General features: G+C 45.8%; 2 protein-coding genes across 2 annotated transcripts; one reads left to right on the plus strand and one right to left on the minus strand.

Moving 5' to 3' along the window:
- The first annotated feature begins 72 nt into the window (after positions 1-72).
- LOC142563872 (uncharacterized) lies at positions 73-27,857 on the plus strand. The gene is made up of 6 exons (XM_075674545.1): positions 73-165; positions 11,437-11,965; positions 12,317-12,842; positions 13,385-13,453; positions 18,492-18,581; positions 27,563-27,857. The coding sequence occupies exons 2-6, from the start codon at positions 11,553-11,555 to the stop codon at positions 27,671-27,673; spliced, it is 1,209 nt and encodes a 402-aa protein (XP_075530660.1). The 5' UTR covers positions 73-165; positions 11,437-11,552; the 3' UTR covers positions 27,674-27,857.
- LOC142564055 (uncharacterized) lies at positions 23,833-24,886 on the minus strand. The gene has a single exon (XM_075674874.1). It carries the CDS (start codon positions 24,685-24,687, stop codon positions 23,833-23,835), a length of 855 nt encoding a protein of 284 aa, XP_075530989.1. The 5' UTR covers positions 24,688-24,886.

Here is a 27,857-nt window from a genome sequence, read left to right on the forward strand (position 1 = left end):
AGGCGTCATCCGCTATCTGACTTGTACCTCTCGTTAATAGACTACAGCTGTTTTACAGCGACGCCTTATTATGAAATAGGTGTGTTGCTTAGTTTGACATTACAGGCTGGAGCACTTACGCCCGTACATAGGCTCACGCATAGTGAATACAAGATGTCGATATAGGTAAGTTGCACGTGACATGACGATTATTTCCAGTAAGGCGCAGCTGCTGGAGCCTTGTGCATGCAAACTATACTTTGATCACTTACTGTGAGTTCAATCACGCAATTATACTATTTCTACGGTGTGGTTTGATTCACGGTTCATCAACATGTTCTGATATGAGACACACTGACCCTTCAAAATAAGCAATTACTTCTAAACGGTTGAATTTTATGTTCCTGTGAGCTGCCCCGGAAAGGCGGTGGTCCCGGGTTCGAGTCCCGGACCAGGACGAATTTTTCTTCAGCTATGAGGCTTTTCTTTCGAGGAACCCGTATGGGTTTCCTTTGGAGCAATTGCTACGAACGGGTGGCTGTATCATTTTCCCTTTATTTTATTACTTCTCTCCACTTTGCGGGTTTCCGCAGAACTACTACGTCAAACTCTTGCCCTTGCTTCGTGTTGTCGACAAATTCGACTTCGCCCTGCCATCTGCTAGCCGCCTGGTTAGCTCAGATGGTAGAGCGGCTGCCCCGGAAAGGCGGTGGTCCCGGGTTCGAGACCCGGACCAGGACGAATTTTTCTTCAACTTTGAGGCTTTTCTTTCGAGGAACCCGTAAGGGTTTCCTTTGTAGCAATTACTACGAACGGGTGGATGGCTCATTTTCCCTTTATTCTAACGTTGTAGGTGCATCAGCTAATTTCGAACACTTTTCGCCCTAAGATTACAGTATTCAAACCTGCCGATGTGATAAAAGGAAGACGTTTACTCCATAAAAATGCACTTTCGAGAAGTCTATCGTACTACACCGAGCAAGGCTCTGACTTTTAAGGAACTGCTCGCTTCCTCACTTCTAAGTAATCTCGAGATAATTTTCAAATGTAGCATGCGCACACTCCTCACTTCGAAGAGGGAGGGGTGTGCGCCATCCACAATTAGGCACGTGCGAGTTGTACTAGTTATCCTTGCCAGGGTTCTAACAGAAATAGCGAAGAGGAGGTTATGTAAAATTGAATGCTGGTGCCCATGCAGATGACTAGGACCATCAAATGTAAACCATGCGAGGCTGAATTGTCGAGCGTTGCAAACTCGCGTGCATTCTTCTGTTGCCTCATGAAACAAACACACAATTAAGCCAAAGAAAGCGCATGGGAGAGAGAGAGAGAGAGAGAGAGAGAGAGGAATATAGGAAGGCAGAGATGTTAACCTGTCAATAGTCTGGTTGGCTACCCTACGCTGGGGGAAGGAAGAAGGGAAAGAGAGAGAAGGGAGAGAGAAGGTATAGATACGAGTACGGATATCACTTGAGTTAAAGCCGCTCACGCAAACCAGAAGTTCTGAGGAAGCACAAAAGTGCCTTCACTGCCTTCTTAGCCGATGATCGGTCGGGACTGTGCTCTAGTACTGTCTTTTCACTCAGAGGACGATCATCTAATTTCCTCAATGTGTTGGACAAAGATTGCCTTTGTGCTTGAAATTGAGGACAATGGCAGAATAAGTGGTCGATGTTCTCCCCGCATCCGCAAACATCACATGCAGCGCTATCAGCCATTCCAATTAGTGCTGAGTAGGCATTTGTGAAGGCAACTCCAAGCCATAACCGGCCCAGAAGAGACGCTTCACGTCGGTGCAGAGCGGCTGGAGGTCTGAGTTGAAGTGACGGGTTTAGTCTGTGCAGTCTTGTGCGCCTTGTATGTGCAGTATTCCACTCTGCTAAGGAGATCGTGCGTGCTTGAATGCGAAGTTGTCTCGCGGTGTCGGTCCTTGAGAGAAGAATCGGGACGCAGCGGTCTTCTTGGTTTGACGTCAATCTGCATTATCGGCGTCATCATTTCTTATGATATCGCAATGACCTGGTATCCGCTGAAAAGAGATAACATGGCCTTTTTCTCGTAAGTGATCGACAAGTTCCACGATTTCGCACGTGAGTTGATCGTGAGTTCCATTTAGGAGAAACGACTGCACACATCGGAAGGCCGGCCTTGAATCGCAGAAGACTGCCCATTTTCTAGGACTTTCAGCATTTATCACATGAAGCGCGTCGCGGAGGGCTGCCAGCTCTGCAGCTGTAGACGTAGTGACATGGGAAGCCCTGAGCCGCTGGGTTATTCTCATTGTTGGTATAACTACAGCGCCACCGGAACTGGTTGATGTAGTTGATCCACCAGCGTAGACGTGCGAGTAGCGCAAGGGATATTGTTATGTGTCACAGCAATGCAGAAATAATAAGGTACAAGTAAAAGAAAAGTGAGATAAAAGGGAGTTTCCGCCTGTAGGAACCGAAGCCAGATCTCCCTCATTACGAGTGCGGTGTTTAAACCACGAAGTTGCACCGGTGGTCGTCCCCCTAGACAGCTTCCTTGGGTGCTTGTCTATGTGCGCTAGCCTAGGCCAGGGAGTATTAGCTAGTGCGACTCACGGCCACAGTCGTGGATATAGAACATCCTTTTAACCGTAGGATATCGTCTAGCACGCAAGTTTCGGATTAGGTTACTGGCCGCTTAACCTGCGTATGTTTCTCTGTGGCATCAAGGTGGCCGTGTTCGGAGCTCTCGCTATGCAATGAGCAAAGAAAACATAAGTGGATTCTAGGGGCCGGAACCCCGCCACTGTTAGGATTTTCTATGACGTTACATTTCTCCGCTCATGAAACAAAGAGCCAAGCTGTGAAGCTTGTATGCATATAGGAAAACCGCTGCGAAGACAGAAGTGCAAGTGTGATGGATTGCAAGTGTTCGTTATTATGGCTAATTTGAAAACGAATGCCAACATATCCCACATAGTTTTCTTTTTTTTTTCAGAACACTGCCCTTCTCTGTTTCACTCCCGGGTTACGCAGCGAGCGCGACAATTTGTGATCTTTTGATAATTACGTGGCATATTGATGATTGCTGGAGCACGTTCTTTGAATTGAGTCTGTCTCTATGAGAGAGTAATTAGTTCGTCATGCAATCACGAATATTGATTATGTTACACATAGGCTTTGTTCCTGCGCTTATGAAAAGTGAGTTCGGAAGGGAAGTTGCCTTTGTGCAGTAATTTGGTTCACACATGTTGAATTCACTACGTTTTTTCCACATATTGAGCATCAATCAACCGCAAACACACAAGGGACAGCTATATTGCAAGTTTAGTGACCTGGGGACGTATTGTGCGACGACCAATCTTGGCGACAATGTCGCCTCAGCGATACTATTGCCATCACGCACGCGCTGATTGGCTCGTTGAGCAAAATCGGATTAGCTAATTGGCTGATTGAGCACTACGTCACGCGAAGGCGATACTAACGCCGAAGTGATCGCCGCAGAATATGTCCCCTGTACAGAAATGTATTTATGGTAGAATATTTTCAATGAGGCAAACATAAAACAGATATTAATGTTGCACAAAGTGTGCCGCTTTCATTATATTCCTTATCGGCACCAATACGTATATACGGGGATGGAGACACTAGTCTAGAACGCGCTTCTGACGGCCAAAGCAACTGCCAGGCTTCCAGGCAACAACCAGGTCGAGAGTAGACATTTCGTAAGCGTATTGCCGCGCATGCTCAGAACCCGCTGTTTTCATGCCACGTGTTATCGCAAACTCCAGAAACGAAGTGCGGTGAACGCGACTCGCGCTGTATATAGACAAGCGGGGAGAAACACCATTTTGTGGCTGTTAAAATATTTCATAATCTCTAATGGAATTAGAACAAGCCAACAAACACTGACACCAAGGACAACATAGGGGAAATTACTTGTGCTTAATAAATGAAATGAAGAAACGATAAATTAATGGAAATTAAAGTGGATAAAGAAAGAACTCGCCGCAGGTGGGAACCGAACCCACAACCTTCGCATTTCGCGTGCGATGCTCTACCAATTGAGCTACCGCGGCGCTGTTTTCCTATCCACTTTCTTGGGTATTTATGTGTCCTAGTAGAACCCTGGAAGTGTTAGCCCGTGCCACCCCTCAGACCTTGGCGGCGGACGTGGAACGTCTTTTTTGCCGCAGGCGTCACGAGAACGTGATCTTTTAGGGTGAAGGCAACTGGTCAATAAACCCACATATGCTACCTGAAGCCGTCAATGTTGCCGGATTCGAGACCCTCGTTATGTAATAACGAGAAGAAACGGGGTTAATCGAGGGGCCTGATTTTTATTAGTCATATCATAAGAAGCCAACCAACACTGACACCAAGGACAACATAGGGGAAATTACTTGTGCTTAATAAATGAAGTGAAATAAATAAACATGCGCGTGGGGGTGCGCACACATCGGGGCGACAAACCTTGCAGCCATGTGGCTGTGACTGCATCCCATGCTCGCGGCCACGCGTGCTGCCATACCTTACGTTCCAGGGATAAGCGAAACCTTGTCTCGCATTCTACGCAGTTATGACGTTGAGGTGGCGCACGTGCCTGTGTGTAAGCTGAGACAAGCGCTCGTCGGCGGCAAGGACAGGCTTCCGAGAGAATCGTTTCCCAGCGTGGTCTATAAGATACCCTGCGCAGATTGCGACTACGCATACATCGGTGAATCGGGCAACTTCAAACGGAGATTGAGGTAGCATCAGAAAGATGTCGAAAAGAAACGTACAGTGTCGAATGCCCTTGCCGAGCACACGGATGCAACGGGCCACAAGATCGACTGGGATCGCTCGGGAATTATCGGCCAAGAAAGAAACCTAAAATCGCGGCTGTATCTGGAATCACTGGAGATACAAAAAACACGTCACACGCTCAATCGAAATCAGGGAAACCTCCACCCGTCATACACACGCTGCTTGCGTCACGTTTTGAAATATACATAAGCTTCCATGAACCTTCCGTCATCCCATTGTGAACAAGGCTTGCGTAGCAAAGCCGAAACGTCTTTTAGATTTATTCATTTTTTAGCACTTCTGTTGGTCGGTGTCCTTCGTTTTATTTCTTCAATGCTTCATCCCGACCAGACGGGCTTCCGTGGAACCCTCGATTTCAAAAATTGAAAGCAACGACGCATATGACTTTGTCAGCGTCATTGGCGCGTCGTCATTTTAATTGCTTTGGCGAAACCACACAGGGAGTTTCGTGGTGTCGTACCAATCAAGCCTAACATAAGAGGAACCTAATGATCTTCACGACGGCATGTTTAATGCCTGCTGCACGCCGCGTGAGCTCCCAACAAGACGCATGCTACAAACGCTGTGTGCCGCATGCCTTTTCGATTGACGGAGAAAAAAACTTTGAAAACTATGGGAATGCAATTAGAACAAACGTGGGCGTCCTTTAATAAAGAAGAGCTCATTAGGGTAATTTCGCGGCAGCATGTATACACAAGCGAATCTAATAATGACGTCAATTAGCATATGACGCGCCAACACGGCATGGCAACACACAGATTTTTTTTTTTTGCAAGAAAGTATATGCCATCGGAAGTGCTGGAGTATCCATGAGACTAAAAAAAAAAAGAGAGTCCCGAGACTTCTGCCTTAGTGATTATCACACTGGGGAAGAGACTGAAAAAGAAATACATCTCCAAAATTCAGAATAAAAGAAAGTTACGGACGTGTCTTAGCAAAGGACATTGCCGGACAAGCTGGTACTGTTTGCAAATGAAAAAATTACCGACGATTACGTTACTTCCTAATGCGAAATTTGAGCGCAGCAAATAAGCTGTTTCACCTTTTCGATAGATTGAGGCAAAGAAATCGAGCAACACATGTATGCGCTATCACAGAATTTTTTTTTATTTTTCACACGTATTCCTTTAACAAAGACTCCACTAGGTAAGCTTCTGCTTCGGCGGCACGCACCTCTGGATTCTGACGGCGACGGCGCTGGGCCTCTGCTCTGGCAGCTCGTTTAGCAGCAGCAGCAGCAGCAGCAGACGGAAGACTTCCATCGGTCGTCTCGCTCATGGCTCAGAAAGAACTGGCAGATAATTTCGCAGTGGCGAACGGCAGCGGCAATTTCGGCTCGGGCGGTGCACATATACAGATCCGCCGCCACCGATCTGGCTCTCTGATTGCCACCGCACAGGGCGAACGGCAGCGGCAATTTGGGCTCGGGCGGTGCACATATACAGATCCGCCGCCACCGATCTAGCTGTCTGATTGCCACCGCACAGGGGTTGCATTGGAGGAGGAGCGAAGAAAGGAATTAAGTTCGAGCCGGCGCTTCGACAACCGGAGACTCGCAGGAAGAGGGAGGAGGGGGGCGGCGTGTACACCCAGCGGCAAACGATGGGGGCAGAAGCGCGCGCAGCAAGCGGACAACACGATAAAGGGAGGAGGGAAGAGATAGCAGCGATTGACTGATGCCGCTGACGCCGATAGTGAGTCAACCCCAGCTGCGGAGTTGGTTTCAGGGACAACGCCGCCGATGCCGACACAAAGAATATGATACCCTCGCTTCCGCAGCGCTAAGAACCAGGTCTAGCCGTGGGAAGGTGGTCACGTATTCGTCGACCTGCCGGGGCCTACGTGAAATAACCGGCGCGTCGGCAACTGAAGAGCACCCTATCCGCCACACAAGAACAGGGGGGGGGGACCCTTTCCTCCTCTTTCTGCATGGCGGCGACGGTGTTCTATGCAGTCACGTTATCTTGACTCTCTAGCGGCGTCAGCGGCATCCAGCGGTATCAGTCGGTCGCTGCTAGCGCTGGGGGGATGAAAGGGGGGCGGAGCTGGTTACGAGGCCGACGACAACGCCGACGACGACGCGAAACCCAGGAACGGACGCCAAAGAGCTGCGCTCTAAAACGAGCCTAACTTAAGAGGGACCAGAAAGGACGCCACATGGGCGCTCGCAACTTACATATAATACACCGCAAAAGTTTACCCACCACGAATGGGGGCCAACGTTGCGTTTCTGAGCAGTTTATGAGCCTAGAGGGCAAAAACGTGCGACACTTGGTTGTATGCATATACTAATAGAGTCTGTATATCACTCCCCCCCCCCCTCCCTTGGCTGGAAGGTACATTTCTCCTACTTTGATCTAGAAGTCTTTTCTATACTATGTGTGTTGGTCTGTTCTGGGTTCTGAGCATGTTGTATGTCTCACTTGCACTGTGCACTGTGAATACTATTTCATTTATCATCGCACCTATCTAGAGCCACAAGCAAGGCGTGCCACCTGACACATCTTACCAGGATTCATTGAAGAGCTTTCTGTCTCTCTTTACGAAGGGCAGGACATTTCAGTACACGAGCATTCCTATGACATGAACTTATTAATTGGGTATTAGCTCATAGAATTGAGGTCAATGCTAGAAAAACTAAATATATGTTCTTTTATCCAAGAAAATCTCAGTGCCCTTCCACTCTTTGAAGAAGGATGACGAGCGAAGCTTTGTATGTGGGCCCCTTAATGACGAACAGGACCTGCGCCGTGGGTCGGCCCGTCATTGCATTATCTTCAGAATCGGCCCACGTATGGGGAGCGCTTAACGCCTGCTTTACCTCCGCCGCGGGTCGGCCCGACATTGCACTATCTTCGGGATCGGCCCACGTATGTGGAGTTTCTTGCTTACCACAAAGACACGAAAATTTCCTTGGATGGTATAGGTATGCAGCTTCGCTGTAAGAAAAAGGCGTGTATTCTATAAAATTGAACTGCACTATTTAGAGTTAAGACTTGAACGTGGCGGCAGTCATTCCTTTTTTGGAGTTACCTTCCAGAGAAACTTGAGTTGGGCTACACATGCATGCAGTGTTCGCATGAAAGTACGGAAGTCAATTGGTATGTTGTGCCGACTTCAAAACCTGCAACATGCTTGACTTATAAGGTAAATATATTTTTTATGACACAACCTCGTAATAGCTATTGCGTATTGGTTCAGGGTACATTAATTAACACTGATATTGAAGTGATCTCTGTGCTACTGTGGCGAGCAGCAAGATTATCTAAATCTCCACGCCAAGAAAAAGGGCCCAGAGTTAATGGCCGAACAAGCGTCCACAGTGTCAAGATTCTTATAGAGTTAAATTAGGTACGTGTATGGTTGCATAGTTAATAAAAAGCAAGCATGAATTCGCAAATGATCGTTTAAATAGAAAAATTGGGTATGCTTTACATCGGGCCTTTCCAGTAATGGAAAGGTTGCTGACTACCTATGGTTATCAGCGAATGGAATATCACATTATATCACTGTGCTACATCCGTCCTGATAATATTAACATTGCTGCATGCTTTCCAAAACCATAGGTGGTGTCACGCACGCTTTGTGTTCGTTACCTGCACTCACAGCGTCTTCGAGTTGAAATAGTTTCTACGTAAATTTATTGCAGCAATGTGTGACATTTTCTTTCTCAGATATGTATAGAGTTTAGGTAGTACAAGGTCTCCTAATTATTGTGCTTCGCACCTGTTCCACCTCTTCTGCTATTGCGCTTTTTTCGCATTAGCTTATTTCATACAAGGGGTCAAGTTTTTCTTGGTACGCAGTTTACTTTCGTTACCAGTCCATATACATGTACTTGTCATCCTGTGCTCCTGTGACTGATACAGATGACTGATGTGTATACTGAATTGTGGTTGTTTTCGTGTTTCTTGAGAGTCACCGTTGCTGTTTCGCCATGCGAGAACAAGAGCTAGTCAGGAGACTACCTTCTCCTATAGTACTCGCTCACGTGAAATACAATATATTGACTGAAAAAGTGAATAAATTTTCAACACTACGTAGCGTTCCAAGGCTGCACAAATGTGAAGCTTTTCTCAGATCAACTGTTCTCCGCAAACATTTGCGGTTGACTGCAAATAAGAAAACGCAGCTCCTTTTTCTTTTCTCTTTACAGAGGGTTTGTACACAATTGAAATATCATAATTACGCTCCTGAAGCGGCATTATGCCATGACGCTAATAGCTATGCTGTATAACTTTTCATGTGTTTTGTCGTTAGGAGAGGCTAGTACGAATAATAATTTGTTTGCCGTTATGCGATCATGAGTATGCTACGCAAGCGTTGCCATTTTATTACATATTGTTCAAAGAACCGCCAAAAAGGCATCTCATCCCTTAAAACAGACTTTTTGCAGTCAGGGATACATTAAGTATACAAATTTGTGCGCTGACATAGGCACAACATCAAGAATAGACGTGACAGGTGTGTAGCTAGTGGCCGACATGAATGTACAAGTAGTCGTAATTCATTCGTATCCGGGGAGGTAATTTCAAGAATAAGTTGAAAAATATATACGGATGAGACGTGAGGACGTACATTGGAAATTGACTCCATTGATTACAGAAATACGTGATCAACATGCGGGTAAAAGGGTAGGTAGCACTTCAGGAAAAAAAACAGACTTTTCGACGTAGAGGTAATGAAATAGTTTTTACTGCATGTGGACCGATCATACGAGACATCAGAAATGAGGACAGCTAGATGAAGTATTACATGTTAGCCGGTAACACATATCGCACAAGGCAGACATGCAAATGAATAACTAGATGAACATTAGAAACACCGATAAACTAGTCGAATTATTTAGTTTGCGACACGTAGTTTAACAAAAAAGCACTCAGTTGCTCCTCGCAAACACGCATTCTGCCCGGCAAAAAGGAATTAAGTTCCCGCAGCCACAACATTCGCCACCTGCCTCGCAATTGCTGGTTCTCGACATAATTTATACACGCCCACGCCGCTCACTCTCCCGCATATCGACCACAGGAAGAGCGCGTTCGGAGTGAAGGTGGCGCTCTATGCAGTGGCACTACCAATTTTCGGCACGCAGCACACCTAAATAAGTAAGAGTGTGTTTATCAAGCCCGTAGCTGGCTCCTGTCTCCCCACTGCAACAAGCAAATCGTGGTGTTAACAAAGCAATCTGGTGAGTCATAGCGGGTAAATTACTTTGAATATCTGTGAGCATGAAGTGAAAGTGCTATAAGGTTTATCCGTCAACGTTTCACGAAAGGAAAACAGACCTTAGTAGCGAACATGAATCAACAATATTTTTTTCACTTACCTGTAGTTTCTAATCGACTTCACCTTGGATCAATTAGCTCAGTGTGATTAGTTCTCAATTTTACCGTTGCTGGTCGGCCGAAACCCAAAGGAGGACTCCAGATATCCCGCTGCGGAGGCTTAGTGGTTATTGCGCTCTTCTGCTGAACACAATATAGGGGCTTCGATCGCCAGAACAAATTTTCTTGTGTAGAATGCCAAAATTGTCATCAATCCAACATTGGGAGCAAGTTAACAAACTCGAGGTTGCACACAATTATCCGGAGCATTCAATATACGGTTTTTCGCGTACATAACCTTATTTTCCCGTGTTGCTTTGCAACGTTAAAACTTCTTAATACTTGTGCAAACTGACATTAAAGAAGCAATTTAAGTGGTCCTTGATTTAGTACATGGTGAATCGGGAAAGCGTCTGCTTGGTTTTATCAACTTCTTACTTGGTGGTTCGCCGAAAGCCCGCTGGAGTAGATGCGTGGCATATGACGTTTCCTTGATGGTTGGAGTAAAAATATTGTAGTGATTTGTGCTTGTGGTTAAAAGAATGCATGACGTGTTCGGTAGAATGCCGTCAACATCAGCAGTCGACAGCTATACAGTCCACCGTGAAAGCTTCAACGACACGGCTTCCTGGAAAGCTAAGAAATTCGGCTTTGTCAAGGCGTTTAGCAATTTCATGGGTCGCCCAGCAGCTTACAAAATCGTTTTACAGATAGAAACGTTGAATTCGAGTGAAGGTAGGTGGTCCGCGGATATCCAGCTTTTCCACAAATCTCACGTTCGGTATACTTTCGTTGGTGACTGTGCCAATAAATGGGACAACAGCAGTCCACTATAGTTATGTCATGGCATGTGATCACTTGTGCTTGTTGGTACAAAATTCTGACTATTTGTGCACTCAAAGAGAAAACAGGGCAGCAGGGCCGAGTGAACAACACACACACAGGCCGAGCTTACAATCTAAGTATTGCATAAATAATTAAAGCGCGTGACATACACTGACTGCCAAAAGAGCCGGCAAGGAATTGTGATGTGCAGTGAAAAAAGATATGATCATGCTCAGAATATCTATGCTCACCAAAACTCACAACTCCGTTTCACGGGATCTTACTTATGTCGTAGACAGTATATCAATGAGAATAAATAATATTTGTTTTACAGCACATGACAATTCGCTGCTGGGCACATTGCCACCTCGTGCGTGTTATGTTTTTCCAAGTGAAAATTTTGTTGTAAGTCAGCATTTCGTGTCTTCTGCTGTGCCCACTTTTCTTGTTTTCCTGCTATGCGTCAACTATCAGACAATCTTATCTAACCACCTAATGCCTGACTGCTTCTTTCGCTAACCTCTTCTGCTCAGAGTCGACGAGGTTTTCCACTCTCGGAGGAGTGCTGTTGGGTATTGCTGAAGACTGATTGTTCAGATCGAAACAGCTTCGAACTAGCTGTCTCTTTCATCTGTCACCCTAAGCCAACATGGTCAGCGCCATGGCTGCACGGATCAAGCCGTATGCTTGGCTATGCCGGGCAGCCGGCGTTTTCTTCATCAAAAATCTTCAGTGCGTAAGCGCAAGAGATGTGACGGTCAGCTGGAAGTCCTGGTACACCCTCTACTCTGTCGGCTGCCTCCTGACCTTTACACTGGCCGAGCTCTGCTTCGTCGCAAACAACACCCTCCGCCTCTTCACCACAGTTCGCTCTTTCACGAAGTCCCTCGTGTTAGTAATCCCGACGGTCGTGGCCTTCAAGGTGGCCGTGAACATCGCAAGCGCCGTGTTCGGCTCGTGGACCATGCTGGAGTTTTTCAAGAAATCGGCGGAACACGAGATGAGGACAGCGTTCGATTGGAAGAAATATCAATGGAGGTGTCGTCTCAGCTACGCTTTGAGGTGAGTTCATTTTGCAGTTAGGTATATTTTATCTCTGACAAGGTTGTTGCTCGTTTGTTGGAAGATAGCTGAATACTTTCTCCGCGGGCACAATTAGAGGCTGTGTAGCAAAAAAAGCGATAAGAATGGTTAAAACGTATTACTTTATGGCCGATGACCCAAACTGTAAAATTGAAGCAGATTAGTTACAATAAGCCAAGTAGATCTTACAAAAGTCCTGCGAAAAGCAGCAGATTAGAAAAACGCGTTAATAATATGTTCGGAAAATAGGTACACGGTATATCATTTTCTTATTAAGCATTTCTAATGCACTGCAAGAGAGAATACATGCAAAATGTCATTTCTTCACAGATTCTTCGTCTCGATTTTCTTTTTCGCGCATCTGGTTGCCAACGCCAACATCACGACCAGGCTACTCAACGTCGAGGGCGACTCTTTCCTCGAGTTCGTTCTGAAGGCAGCCATGCTCTTGTTCAACTTTCTCTTCTTTACGTACGACATGCTGCATTTCATCATTCTGAGACCCTGTTGCGAGGTTCTTATAGGCTACGTTCACCAGGAGCAGGACACGCTCAAAAGAATTCTCGCGGTAGGCGAGAAACCGACCTTCAAGATCACGACGCTCATCCCGGAGCTGGATCGGGTGAGGCTGAACCTTTCCTCGATCGTGCATCTGAGGAGAGTGCTCAACTCGGCCTGGCAGTTCTCAATCATGGCTTCCGTTGTAGTCCTCTTGATTGTGTCTTGCATATGCGTCTACAGCGTGTTCGACGAAGGTGTCCCTACAGACCAACTCCTGTTGACCATGTCATACTGCGGCTATGCCACCATCGACTTCGTGGATGTCGCGCGGCTGAGTCAGCAGATGGCGAACGAGGTTAGTGCGCCACCTTGCATGATGAGGTTCCAGACTTTTCTTGTTGTTCTATCTACGTCTATAAACTATCTTGTAAGAAACTGTAATTAGAGCTTCTGGGACAAATTCCTTCATCCATTTCGTCATCTTATTCCTTGTATACGCATGTACACTGCTTTCTTTTATTGGAAGAATACTAGAAAACTCCTCGCCAAGAGTGGAATGACGCCTACAAAAATTTATAAACAAAGAGGAAGAGTTAGCACTGAGATAATGTTTTGTGCTGATAACATGTGACTTCGGATAGACATATTATGCTCCTTTTTCTGCAATCAAATCTTACGGAAACTGTCTGTTATCAAAGGCCTTATCTGATTTTTGGGTATAGGACATAAGTTGGGCGCGAAAAAGCGGTCAGTCGTTGTCTGAACATTTTGTTGTTTTTCCAAGTGTAAAAAGTGTTCCTTTATTTAGGCACCCATAGTAAATATTCGGTATGTGCTGTCAGTGAGCAAACTAGTGTCTTTTTATGGTTCTGTTTTCTGTTTCTCTACGGTATAAAGACACTAAAGCTGAAGGAGAGCCTGATGAAGACTGCTGTGTTCCATGACTCACCTGCGGACTTCCGTCAGGTAAGTTGAAGTGCACACGCACTGCAGATTCATGAAAAATTGCTTCGACCTGTTGACACATTAGTTTGTTTTGAACTCACCTGTGCCAAAAAGAAGTGTCCGCATTACGGCTCTTTTTGAAATACTGATGACTACACTTCAACAAGAGAAGGTTGGATGGCTACTTGTCAACGGGAGTAAGGGCCTGTCTTAATTTACTGTCGATTTGTTACATTTAAATTATCTATGCTGTTAGTATTGATATAGTGTACTTAATTTCACAGAAAGATAGGGCTGGTGGATAGAAATGCTGGCAGCTACATCGTGGAAGTAGTACCATAAAAATACGGATAACAAGGACGTTCCTAGGAAGATAAGACTTTAGGCTTAATTCGTACGCTGCTGACATAAAAATATAGGCAACAGTTTTTTGAACTAGTGGACAAGAAAGTGGCCATAGCTTGAAATTCACTTCAGAAATGCCAAAAGTGGATGCTATGCAGTTTCTATACTTGAAGTTGAAATTGGACAATTTTTTAGGATGCGCCTAGATCAGTAAAGCCACTCACAATACATTTCAGCGCAATGCAACCTTATTTATTGGAGTATCGCAGCCTCGTGTTTAAAGGCGGCTTTGTGTAAGTCGTGCCCAGAGACCTAAGGAGAGCTTCGACCAGATAGTGGGTAGGCTGAAACACGCCAGCTACACGGCACATTTGTTCACCCAATCTTCTGATAAGATTGTTTGCTAAAAGAGGGCGGCAAATCATTTGAACGCAGAAATAAATGGAAGGTAGCTGTCGGGGTGCCCTATCAGCGTGCGCTTGACAGAGCACGAGAGGGCCAGCAAGAATGGTACGCGGTCGCACGTCGGAGCGCGTCGTGGCACATGTGGCAGCGAACCCTGTTTTGAGCAACGCACTTTCATTTACCCTCGTAGTAATAAACTTATAAGGGAAATAGTACAAGCGTCCTGTACTTGCAACGCAAGAAACTGCGCGCATCAGTCACCCTTCCATGTCATTATCGCAGAGTGAATTGAATTTTCTTCGATAAACTGACGAAGATAGGGCATATTCGTGCGTGATAATTTGGACGTCTGGGCTGTGTAAGCATGCTCATGATTGCATATCACGCTTGTTCTTGTATAGTCGTTTTGGAGTGCACGTGACATGATTGGGTATAAAATGTGTGTTCATTTTCAATAAACTTCTCAGTTTGCAGTCAGCGTCCGTGATGTCATCTTCCTCGTGTCCATATTTTCCCCCGCTGTTCTTAAGACGAAGCTTAACCAAGTTACCAAAATGTCTGTTTTCCTTAACCTTAAAAAGGTTCTGATGAGAGAAATTGGGGTCCCTGCAAAGTGCAATAATAAGAACACGAGAGGAAAATAAATGAAACGAGTCATTCGTACACAATGGAACTGCCAGAACTTCCTCGTTTTTTTTTTGCGCATGCTCCAGAAGGGCCTACCGGCGATATGGTGACCATTAATAACTGAAACAGAGGTGCGCTTATTTTAATTGGGACAAAGCACCGTGAACGAAAATGATTCAAAGCTTTCAACATGCTATTTTTATTATATATCTTTATCATACCTCTGAACTGTACTTTACCACAGGGTTGAGTAGCACATTACACCAATTAGCCTCACAGTCAAAAATAACGTACAGCGCAAAGGACAAGGACAGCGATAGACGACATACACAGCGCTGACTTCCAACAAGATTTTATTGCGTTGCCACATCGTGTGTATATATACAAGAAGGGGCATGCGCAGAAAATGTACGACAGTCACAGGGGTTGTCCTAACAGCAAGTCATTGAACTAAGAACATGGTCACCTGAAAAAAATAAAAATTACGATTACTATCTGTTTAGAAACGCGACTTCACCAGGGGTCAGCGCGATTGAGGGCGCACTAACGCAAATACTGCCAAGTTTTCTGATGAAATCAGCGTCCACAATTTCCCGGGTGAGCTGTGAGCAGTGTCTCGCTAAAACTTGCGTATCTTCAAAGAATGGCACGCAGCCGCAGTCCCGGCAATGGATGCCCAAGTGCCCTTGTACAGTGCTGCGGATGTTGTTACAATGCTCTCTTAGTCGATCGTTTAAGCACCTGCCCGTCTGTCCTACATATTTACTGCCGGAAGACAGGGGAATTTGGTAGACTACATTAGTTGTGCACGTCACAAACCGTTTTCTGTGCCCAACAGAACAACAACTCTGATGCGATTTAGGCGCGTTTACACGCTTACAGAGCCTTGCCAATTTTTCCGGGGCTGAGAAAACGACTGTGATCCCTGCACGCTGCCCAATTTTCTTCAGCCTATGGGATACATCATGCACATATGGCAGCACTGCAAACCTGCGTCTTTCAGCCCGCTGGTTCCCTGATTGAGCGGGATCATCACGTTTTGTGCGCCTCAGAAGCTGTTCCGCTATGGCTGAAATTAAGGGTAAAGGGTAACCAGCCCAAGAAAGACGATCAACCTGAGCGGCAAGACTAAGTTGCATCTGGTGTGGGCACGATTTATTGAGGCTGTTAAAGAGACGTAACTTTATAATACCTCGTTTAACGAGTTTTGAGTGTGCGGAGTTAAAGGGCAAGAGTGGCTTCTTACTTCTCGGTTCGAAGCACCAGCACACATGTTTGTTAGCAAGGCTCAGCCTGAGGTCTAGAAAGCGCAAGGAATCATCGATGGGGACCTCATGCGCAAGTTCTAGAGGCTCCAGCTCTTTCTTAAAGAAATCCAAGACTTCAGAAACAGCAGGCTCAAAAGCGGGTTTAGTGCAATCAATAAATATCAGGTAGTCGTCCACAAACCTGCACACCTTGACAACAGGGGACGCGGCTAGGTGACCATGAATATTGCGATCATGATGAGCTGGGTAAATATCACTTAGTACGGGCGCCAGACATGATCCTATACAAACACCATTCCTTTGTATGTAATTTTGTTCATTCCATGAGATGTAAGTTGATTTCAAGTAGAAGGTGAGCAATTCAAGAAAGCCGCTAACAGAAACACCTGCGGCATTCTGAAAGCCAACTGCTCCAAAGTCATCAATGCATTCTTCAACAACCAGAAGCAACTTGTCATGCGGAAGTGACTTCACCAGAATGTCTAACGAGAAAAGGATCGTCAATGGTTAGAAGGTTTAGTTTTAGTTAGAAGACATTCTGGTGAAGTTATTAGTTTTTTAAAAGAGAATGAAAAGGGACTCAAGATGTTCTCGATCGACGTTAAAGATCTGTACCATTCACTTCCGCATGACAAGTTGCTTCTGGTTGTTGAAGAATGCATTGATGACTTTGGAGCAGTTGGCTTTCAGAATGCCGCAGGTGTTTCTGTTAGCGGCTTTCTTGAATTGCTCACCTTCTACTTGAAATCAACTTACATCTTATGGAATGAACAAAATTTCATACAAAAGAAAGGAGTTTGTGTAGGATCATGTCTTGCGCCCGTACTAAGTAATATTTACCTAGCTCATCATGATCGCAATATTCATGGTCACCTAGCCGCGTCCCCTTTTGTCAAGATGTGCAGGTTTGTGGACGACGACCTGATATTTATTGATTGCACTAAACCCGCTTTTGAGCCTGCTGTTTCTGAAGTCTTGGATTTCTTTAAGAAAGAGCTGGAGCCTCTAGAACGTACGCATGAGGTCCCCATCGATGATTCCTTGCGCTTTCTAGACCTCAGGCTGAGCCTTGCTAACAAACATGTGTGCTGGTGCTTCGAACCGAGAAGTAAGAAGCCACTCTTGCCCTTTAACTCCGCACACTCAAAACTCGTTAAACGAGGTATTATAAAGTTACGTCTCTTTAACAGCCTCAATAAATCGTGCCCACACCAGATGCAACTTAGTCTTGCCGCTCAGGTTGATCGTCTTTCTTGGGCTGGTTACCCTTTACCCTTAATTTCAGCCATAGCGGAACAGCTTCTGAGGCGCACAAAACGTGATGATCCCGCTCAATCAGGGAACCAGCGGGCTGAAAGACGCAGGTTTGCAGTGCTGCCATATGTGCATGATGTATCCCATAGGCTGAAGAAAATTGGGCAGCGTGCAGGGATCACAGTCGTTTTCTCAGCCCCGGAAAAATTGGCAAGGCTCTGTAAGCGTGTAAACGCGCCTAAATCGCATCAGAGTTGTTGTTCTGTTGGGCACAGAAAACGGTTTGTGACGTGCACAACTAATGTAGTCTACCAAATTCCCCTGTCTTCCGGCAGTAAATATGTAGGACAGACGGGCAGGTGCTTAAACGATCGACTAAGAGAGCATTGTAACAACGTCCGCAGCACTGTACAAGGGCACTTGGGCATCCATTGCCGGGACTGCGGCTGCGTGCCATTCTTTGAAGATACGCAAGTTTTAGCGAGACACTGCTCACAGCTCACCCGGGAAATTGTGGAAGCTGATTTCATCAGAAAACTTGGCAGTATTTGCGTTAGTGCGCCCTCAATCGCGCTGACCCCTGGTGAAGTCGCGTTTCTAAACAGATAGTAATCGTAATTTTTATTTTTTTCAGGTGACCATGTTCTTAGTTCAATGACTTGCTGTTAGGACAACCCCTGTGACTGTCGTACATTTTCTGCGCATGCCTCTTCTTGTATATATACACACGATGTGGCAACGCAATAAAATCTTGTTGGAAGTCAGCGCTGTGTATGTCGTCTATCGCTGTCCTTGTCCTTTGCGCTGTACGTTATTTTTGATCATGAATTACCAACTAGCCCAAGCAACCACCCTAGCCTCACAGGTGCAAGTAGCGCAGAGAACAGTTTACGAAGAAAAAAAACCAAACAAGGCGATGACCATCTGACAACTCGGAAGTAATAATACGTGTACACCAATTAAATTCACCACCACAGGTAACAATCCTTAAGGCAAGTCAAGGCAGCAGAGAAGACTATGGTCACATAAAATGACCGAGAAAAATTTAAGGAAAATACAAAAGCTCATCGAAACAGAGCGTCGCTGTCTTTTTCAAAAGTGGTAGCTGTTGCTTGCTTCACGTTTCTAATGACCCCGTATTTACTTTTTTCTGTATGCAGGTTGCCTATCTGCGCAGCTCTATTCGTCCAAGCGAAATGTTCCTAACTGGGGGGAATTTTTTCACTCTTAACATGCCCCTTCTTGTGTCGGTAAGATTCTTTTCTAATAATATTGTTCAAAAAAAAATACGAGTCGGCGGAAAGCCAGCCTCGCTTTCAGAACATTTCATGGTTCTTCTGAAATATTCTCGCTCGAATTTAGACAGGAACACCAGATGTGAATGCCGATAGCGTTCACAACAAGGACCACTGCTCCTTAATTTCAAAACACAACGCCAATAAGACAAATCTTCACACAGCAGAACATTCGTGCATATGAATTGGGCACCTGAGAAAACACGAACCACCGTGGCATTACAGCGTATTATCCTGTGAGAATGACGTCAGTGGAGTGCTGAAGTTGGGGAGGTAATGAAGACAATGTAACTAAGGGTTCAGTGTAGTGAATTAACTTGTGTCTAATAAATTGAACTACAAGATTCATGTCAACAATATAGGTTACCTCAGACTGTGATCGCCATGCCGATTCAAGACCGTAATGAGAACATGATCTTGGATTGTAGCGAAAAGTGATACGACAGAGACTAGAAGCACACAGGAGGAGCGCTAACTCTCAACTAAATTTTTGGTGAAACTAACAACATATATGTAGGTGACTGCAAGTACAGCCGCATATGAACATGGCAATGTCTAAAGACATCAGTTGAACATATCATGAGGTAGGAAAGCCGAAAAATAAAACAAAAAGACACTACTTGAGATCAACACACGTGCTCTGAAAATACTGGAATTCGCATTCTAACAGAGACAATAATGTGTCGCTAACGCAAGTCTCTCTTTACCTTTCGATGTAAAATGCCTCGAATATTTGCCGTGTGCTTTGGAATTTGTGTCTTGAAAGAATTTTTTTTGTCTTCAAACAAAGGTTTACAAGCACAAATGAAACAATGTGATGCTAGATGTGAAGCAGTACGGTTGTTAATTGATTGTTTGTGTTCTTTTAGTTTAATATTAATGCACCTGCCACTCTGTCCAATGTAAGTTTTCTCGCACTTAAGTGGAATCTGATAAACTATACCAGTGTTTCAAGGCACAAAAGGGGACACATCTCTAACACCGCAATCATCTTTTCTTTTTTCGCCGCCCTGTTCAAGTTTCCTGTTTATCATAGGGCACATGATAGACAATTTGCGGGGGGCCGAGAAAAACTGTATTGACGTCATATCTATCGGCCACATATCGTAAACCATGGTATAACCTATGTACGTAGGGCACCACAGCAAACCTTTTTTCCTTTTTCTGTCTTTATTTTTATAACAAATGCGCAGGATAACCAGCCTTTTCGAGCCTATCTATCTGTTGTGAAAAACTTTGTTGCATATTCTGTGGACATGACTTAGCAATAGCAGACCTAAGAGCTGAGTATGCTATCCCCAGTTTAACAAGCTGGGAATGACAAGAAGAAAATTGAAGCAGTGGTTTCGTTGCCCTAGGCGAATAGTGCAAACAGACGTGCTCCTCCTGGAGCGTTAAGCACAGATCACTGATGTCTTTAGACATTGTCATGTTCATATGCTGCGGACTTTGCAATCACCAATATATATATATATATATATATATATATATATATATATATATATATATATAATGTTGTTAGTTTCAATAAAAATTTAGTTGAGAGTTACAACTCATCTTGGTCTGCTTCTACTCTCTGTCCGTGTCACTTCGCGCCACAATCCAAGATCATGTTACCGTGCCAACTCGCCCATCTTTCTGTCCTTTTGCACCGTAATGAGACACTGGAATTTATAGATAACATCATTTTTTGTTGATAAAAACATTGTGGCATCGCTAGCATGCTTCAACAAAGACAGACGAGGATGACTCAGCGGTTTAGAACTGCGTTGGTCATTTCTTCCACTGACGTCACACAAGCTTCTATTTGCAATGATTTGTGACTAGAAATGCAACGCCGCATGAAGGTGTGATGAAGTGGGGTGAGACCCGTCACATGCTTTATTACTATTCAGTTCAGTTCAGTTTATTTTCCTTAAAGACCCCCGATTGCAGGGGTATTACATAAGGGGTGGGTACAAGATTCGAATTAACACTAGTTCAAGTAAAGTTCAAGTACGCATATATATACACATACATAGTATACATAATCAAGTACATTCACACATGTATTTACACATATCAAAGCCTATATATGTAGACCAACATACACGTATGTAAATACAAACCACACATATAAGGAAAAATCATGTACGATGTAGTTGGAGATGGTCAGGAACATGTAAAAATATGGATGGGCAGATTATGACGACAATGGCAGCGGGGAGGCCGTTCCAGTCTGCCGCCATGCGAAGAAAAAACGAGGCTAAAAATGTTGATGTTCGTGAGCGTGGTCGTGAAACTTGCAGCGAGTGGCTCGTCCGGTATGATATGCGCGCTGCGGGCGTGATATATGGTGCTTGATGAAGGATAGGACTGTAAAAGAATTTGTGGTAAAGACAGAGGGAAGCGATGCGCCGACGTAAAACGAGGTCCGGAAGCCCAGATAGTGATTTCAGTGACGTGACGCTTACGTCATATGAGTATGACGAATGGATGAATCGAGCGGCGCGGTTTTGCACCGCTTCAAGAGCGTCGATGAGATATGCTTGATGCGGATTCCAGACTGCTGAGGCGTATTCTAGTTTCGGCCGTACAAGTGATGTGTAGGCAAGTAATTTTACATGATTTGGGGCTTTCCGTAAATGACGTTTTAGGAAACCTAAAGTTTTGTTAGAAGCTGAAATGATGGTATGCACATGCGTACGCCAGTTGAGGTCGTCGGATACAGTGACACCGAGGTATTTAAATGTGTCAGTTGATTCAAGAGCGAAATTATCAATTGTATACACAAACGTCTGAGGGTTATGGCTGCGGCTGAACGACATGCTTTTCCATTTGTTAACGTTTAGTGTCATTAACCAAGTGTACACCATCCTGAAATATTAGTAAGGTCACGTTGTAGGGTTATCTGATCCGAAGTGTTAAGTACGGTGCGGTAGATGACGCAGTCATCCGCGAACATGCGCATATTACAGGATACATGCAAAGGTAGGTCGCTGATATAGATTAAGAATAGGAGCGGGCCAAGAACCGATCCCTGCGAGACGCCTGATGTTACTGGAACCGGTGTGGATAGGTGGTTATTTATAACAACGTACTGCGATCGATTAGTAAGAAATTCTGCAATCCATCTTAACACAGTAGGATGTAAATTTAGCGGGGAGAGTTTCGCAAGTAATCGTTGGTGAGGCACTTTATCAAACGCTTTAGCATAATCAAGAAAGATCGCGTCAGTCTGTATGTTACAATCCAGGTTAGTGTGGATGTCATGTAGAAAAGCTGCAAGCTGTGTTTCACATGACAACCCCTTGCGGAAGCCATGCTGTGAAGGATGGAAAAAGTGATTACTGTCAAGAAAATTTATTATATGGGAGTAGATCACATGCTCCATGATTTTACAGGGGACGCTTGTTAGAGAGATAGGGCGGTAGTTTAGTGGGGAATTTCTGCTACCTGACTTGAAAACAGGAACGACCTTCCCTGTCCTCCAGTCGTCTGGAATGACCCCTGAAGAAAGTGACTGTGAAAAAATTAGGGTGAGATAAAGTGAGACGTTGTGTTTGGTGTTTTTCAAGATTTTGATATTAATTTCGTCCATTCCAGCAGAAGATGACAATTTAATATTTTCTATTATGGATGAAATTCCATTTTCACAAAAATTTATCGCTGGCATGTCACAATGAAAGTCGAGCAAAGGTAAACATGGGGGTGCGGTCCCTTCATCAGAAAAGACTGTAGCGAACGTGGTGTTGAACAAGTTCGCACAGTCCACATGCGTAATCCTTTCATTCAGGTCACTGGTGAGTACGATTTCTCGCGGTTCGTCGTCTTTCAGTGTTTTCCAAAACTGTTTGGGATTAGTTTTTAGTAGCTTGGGTAATTCTAAGTGGTAAAAAGAGTGCTTTGCTTGATATAGAGTAGAAAGGCAGTTTTTATCTGCTTCATAGTATTTCTCCCATGCTTTTGGTTGATCTCTAACCTTTGCAACTCGGAATAGACGTTTCTTTTTATTTTCAAGCCTTTTTAATGTTTTCGTAAACCATGGTTTGTGACGACTGGCTCTGAAACTTACTTTAGGTACGAATTTATCGGTTAATTCCTTCAGCTTTTCTTTAAAACTTGTCCAATTAGCGTCAACATTATGGTGGTGGAAAGTTGTCTCAAAAGTGGGAAAAAATGTGGAAAGGCCCTCATTTATTGCTTCATAATCGCCTTTGTCATACAACTGTATCGTTTTCTTGTACATTTAGCACTTTGTTGGTCGAAAAGAAAAGCCAGCATGAATTACTTTGTGGTCGCTTATTTCCTTGAGATAATGGATGTACGAAAGGCTTTCGGGGTTGTTGGTTAATATTAGATCTAAGATATTGGATGTATCCTGTGAAACACGTGTTGCTTCGGAAACCAGCTGGGTCATGTTAAAATTGAGGCAGATATCGAGGAAGTTCCTGGCTTCGGTTAGTCCTGTCGAAGAACACAAATTGTCAGTATGCCAGTCTATTTGCGGGAAGTTAAAATCGCCAAATAGTAGTATGTGTGCATTTGGGTGAGCAGCAATAAGCTGACACATGGTTTGGTTAAGCTGGCTGCAGAATTCGGAAGTAATAATAATAATATTTGGAGTTTTCCGTGCCAAAACCACTTTCTGATTATGAGGCACGCCGTAGTGGAGGACTCCGGAAATTTTGACCACCTGGGGTTCTTTAACGTGCACCTAAATCTAAGCACACGGGTGTTTTCGCATTTCGCCCCCATCGAAATGCGGCCGCCGTGGCCGGGATTCGATCCCGCGACCTCGTGCTCAGCAGAATTCGGAAGTAGTGTGGGGAGGTCTGTAACAAACGCCTAGTAGTACGGTGTGTGGGCGTGATTGGATAGTCACCCATAATATTTCCAGCTGTGACTGTACATTGATGACTGCGCAAGACAATCGTTCGTGGAATGCAATTAGTACGCCACCACCGCGCGTAGATGCACGGTCATTACGGTACACACGAAAGTTCGGTAGGTCCGATAGCACTTCGGCATCGCTCACGTCGTCAGAGAGCCACGTCTCGGTAAGTATTAGTAGATTACTGCTAGAGGACAATACAATGCTAGCTATACGTTCACGTTTTTGAAGAAAACTGCGGATGTTAGTGTAAATTTCAGAAAGTGAAAGAGCATCGCTAGAGACAGCATATGCTCGCTTCTTTTCTTTCTTTTTTTTTTGGTGCTTCGTCTGCTATGATAATTCTTTGATGCTGTTAGTACTGTCATCAAAGACGTAACGCTCTTGGTTCATATGCAGAGTTTTGAAACTGACGGAAAAGGGCTTGTTCTTGCTTTTAGCAAAAGCAATTAGTTGTTTACGGGCATTTTGGACTGGGCGCGAGAAATCCTCACCGATGCCATAACTTGTCCCTTTAAGCATCCGGCCATTTGACAATATTGCAGCTTTGGTCTTGTGTGATGCAAGCTTTACTATTATGGGCCGGCAGCGACCAGCTGAGGGACGGCCGAGGCGATGCGCACGCTCTATATCCCTTGGTTCCAAGGTTAACTGTAAATTATCCCGACAAAGGTTTGCGACCAACTTCTCTGTCTCTGCGAATGTTTCCGAGGAGGAGGGGTCGGGGATGCCGTAGAAGATTAGGTTATTTCGCCTCGAACGGTTCTCGGCGTCATCCATACGGGCTTCCAGCTCCGAAATTCGAGAGGCAGTGCGCTCTGTGCCAATGCGCATGATTTCAATTTCTTTCCGCAGTGGTACCAATGCCTGATAATGATTTTCGAGATCTGTTAGTCTTTCGTTCAATTTCCCTATTGTTTTGTCAGTATTGCCGAGTTGAGCTTTCAGGCCTTGTATTTCTGCAATTACCTGCGCTTGGCCGTTAGTCAGTTTACGCATTTCCGCGAGAAGGGCTTCAGTAGAAGGGCCAGGGTTAGATTCAATATCTCCAGCTTGGAGTAGTAGTGAGTGCATTACGTCAACACATTCAGCAATAATAGTAACACAGTACCGTGGGCTCGGTAGCTGTACCAGGCAATAATTACTCGTTTTTTTTGCAAACATAACGTAAGGTTCACCAACCTGCATAGCGAGAGTGAACTGATTAGTGGTCCGTGCACTGGCACAGTCACCAAGCCCACAGGATTGTGCCGAAGGTGCTTGTTCCTTTATAGCTGGTAGACTCGTTGCTGTCGATGATGATGCGGCAGTCCAAGCTTTGGAGAGTTCCGCTGTCCAGCGTGCCCCATGCGGCTTAGGCAGGAACTGCAGCCTGCCGACAGGTAGGAGCCGGACAGTGGGTCCGTAGCTTCCAGGATCGGCGATTCCGCAGTCCGATGTGGTTTGCGATGCCGCATGCGCAAGTGCAGGCAGCAGCAGGCGCACAACGCAGTAAACCATCTGCATAGCGAGAGTGAACTGATTAGTGGTCCGTGCACTGGCACAGTCACCAAGCCCACAGGATTGTGCCGAAGGTGCTTGTTCCTTTATAGCTGGTAGACTCGTTGCTGTCGATGATGATGCGGCAGTCCAAGCTTTGGAGAGTTCCGCTGTCCAGCGTGCCCCATGCGGCTTAGGCAGGAACTGCAGCCTGCCGACAGGTAGGAGCCGGACAGTGGGTCCGTAGCTTCCAGGATCGGTGATTCCGCAGTCCGATGTGGTTTGCGATGCCGCATGCGCAAGTGCAGGCAGCAGCAGGCGCACAACGCAGTAAACCATCTGCATAGCGAGAGTGAACTGATTAGTGGTCCGTGCACTGGCACAGTCACCAAGCCCACAGGATTGTGCCGAAGGTGCTTGTTCCTTTATAGCTGGTAGACTCGTTGCTGTCGATGATGATGCGGCAGTCCAAGCTTTGGAGAGTTCCGCTGTCCAGCGTGCCCCATGCGGCTTAGGCAGGAACTGCAGCCTGCCGACAGGTAGGAGCCGGACAGTGGGTCCGTAGCTTCCAGGATCGGTGATTCCGCAGTCCGATGTGGTTTGCGATGCCGCATGCGCAAGTGCAGGCAGCAGCAGGCGCACAACGCAGTAAACCATCTGCATAGCGAGAGTGAACTGATTAGTGGTCCGTGCACTGGCACAGTCACCAAGCCCACAGGATTGTGCCGAAGGTGCTTGTTCCTTTATAGCTGGTAGACTCGTTGCTGTCGATGATGATGCGGCAGTCCAAGCTTTGGAGAGTTCCGCTGTCCAGCGTGCCCCATGCGGCTTAGGCAGGAACTGCAGCCTGCCGACAGGTAGGAGCCGGACAGTGGGTCCGTAGCTTCCAGGATCGGTGATTCCGCAGTCCGATGTGGTTTGCGATGCCGCATGCGCAAGTGCAGGCAGCAGCAGGCGCACAACGCAGTAAACCATCTGCATAGCGAGAGTGAACTGATTAGTGGTCCGTGCACTGGCACAGTCACCAAGCCCACAGGATTGTGCCGAAGGTGCTTGTTCCTTTATAGCTGGTAGACTCGTTGCTGTCGATGATGATGCGGCAGTCCAAGCTTTGGAGAGTTCCGCTGTCCAGCGTGCCCCATGCGGCTTAGGCAGGAACTGCAGCCTGCCGACAGGTAGGAGCCGGACAGTGGGTCCGTAGCTTCCAGGATCGGTGATTCCGCAGTCCGATGTGGTTTGCGATGCCGCATGCGCAAGTGCAGGCAGCAGCAGGCGCACAACGCAGTAAACCATCTGCATAGCGAGAGTGAACTGATTAGTGGTCCGTGCACTGGCACAGTCACCAAGCCCACAGGATTGTGCCGAAGGTGCTTGTTCCTTTATAGCTGGTAGACTCGTTGCTGTCGATGATGATGCGGCAGTCCAAGCTTTGGAGAGTTCCGCTGTCCAGCGTGCCCCATGCGGCTTAGGCAGGAACTGCAGCCTGCCGACAGGTAGGAGCCGGACAGTGGGTCCGTAGCTTCCAGGATCGGTGATTCCGCAGTCCGATGTGGTTTGCGATGCCGCATGCGCAAGTGCAGGCAGCAGCAGGCGCACAACGCAGTAAACCATCTGCATAGCGAGAGTGAACTGATTAGTGGTCCGTGCACTGGCACAGTCACCAAGCCCACAGGATTGTGCCGAAGGTGCTTGTTCCTTTATAGCTGGTAGACTCGTTGCTGTCGATGATGATGCGGCAGTCCAAGCTTTGGAGAGTTCCGCTGTCCAGCGTGCCCCATGCGGCTTAGGCAGGAACTGCAGCCTGCCGACAGGTAGGAGCCGGACAGTGGGTCCGTAGCTTCCAGGATCGGTGATTCCGCAGTCCGATGTGGTTTGCGATGCCGCATGCGCAAGTGCAGGCAGCAGCAGGCGCACAACGCAGTAAACCATCTGCATAGCGAGAGTGAACTGATTAGTGGTCCGTGCACTGGCACAGTCACCAAGCCCACCTATTGTTTTTATTGTGCTTTTATTATTCGGCTTCGGGTAATGTTGAAGCAGCGTTAGCTATAGTGACATTGCTTATTTGGAGTTGAGACTAGACTGGGCTTCCTTTTTTATTCTTTACATGTTGATTTTTCACCCTTGTGCCAAACATGTGCACTCCATGGGAAATTATGGAGAGCCTCATCTCATAAAACAAAACTTGCACGCGTTTTGTTACGTACGATCTCCCCATCTGTCATTACGCAAAAAAAAGTCTACGTAGTTCACTACGCGGGGTTACACCATAAAATACAGTAATTCTTTTGAAGTGTAACCCCTTCTTGTACCGAAATTGTTACGAGTTAGACCAACAGCTCCTGGAAACATGGCTAACCTCGAATGATTTTGAATGGTCGGGGCTTCTGTTGAAGCCAGCGATAGCATGGCTGCAGCTGGACGTGGGTATAAAAAGCTGCCCCAGGAGCATAGGCCTGCTGTCGCTGTGTATGTTGTGCTGTGAGGTATATACGCTATGAAAATTAGCATTTTTGCTCGAACTTCTCAACACCATATGCTCTTGTTTAATTCAAACTCTCTATTGTTGCTTTGATGTCTGCAGCTTGCAGGTTCCATCATCACATACTCTGTCATCTTGGTCCAAACAAGCGACAGCGTGGAAAATATGACTACAGCGAGGTCATACCATAGCGCACCGGGAGCGCCATCGTGAACAGCTTACGCCGCAGTTTCGCATAAGACGGTCAATTAAAAAAAAATATACAGTAATACAGCCAAATTGTCTCATAAATCCTTTCTAGCTTTTCTGCGTGGGTAGGCGCCTTTATTCGAGAGGGCTTGATACATAGGGGATTGTTTTTGTGTTCACATTGCTGCGCAAAACTAAACCACGTAAA

Source organism: Dermacentor variabilis, chromosome 11 (assembly GCF_050947875.1).
Source record: "Dermacentor variabilis isolate Ectoservices chromosome 11, ASM5094787v1, whole genome shotgun sequence".
NCBI lineage: Eukaryota > Metazoa > Arthropoda > Arachnida > Ixodida > Ixodidae > Dermacentor > Dermacentor variabilis.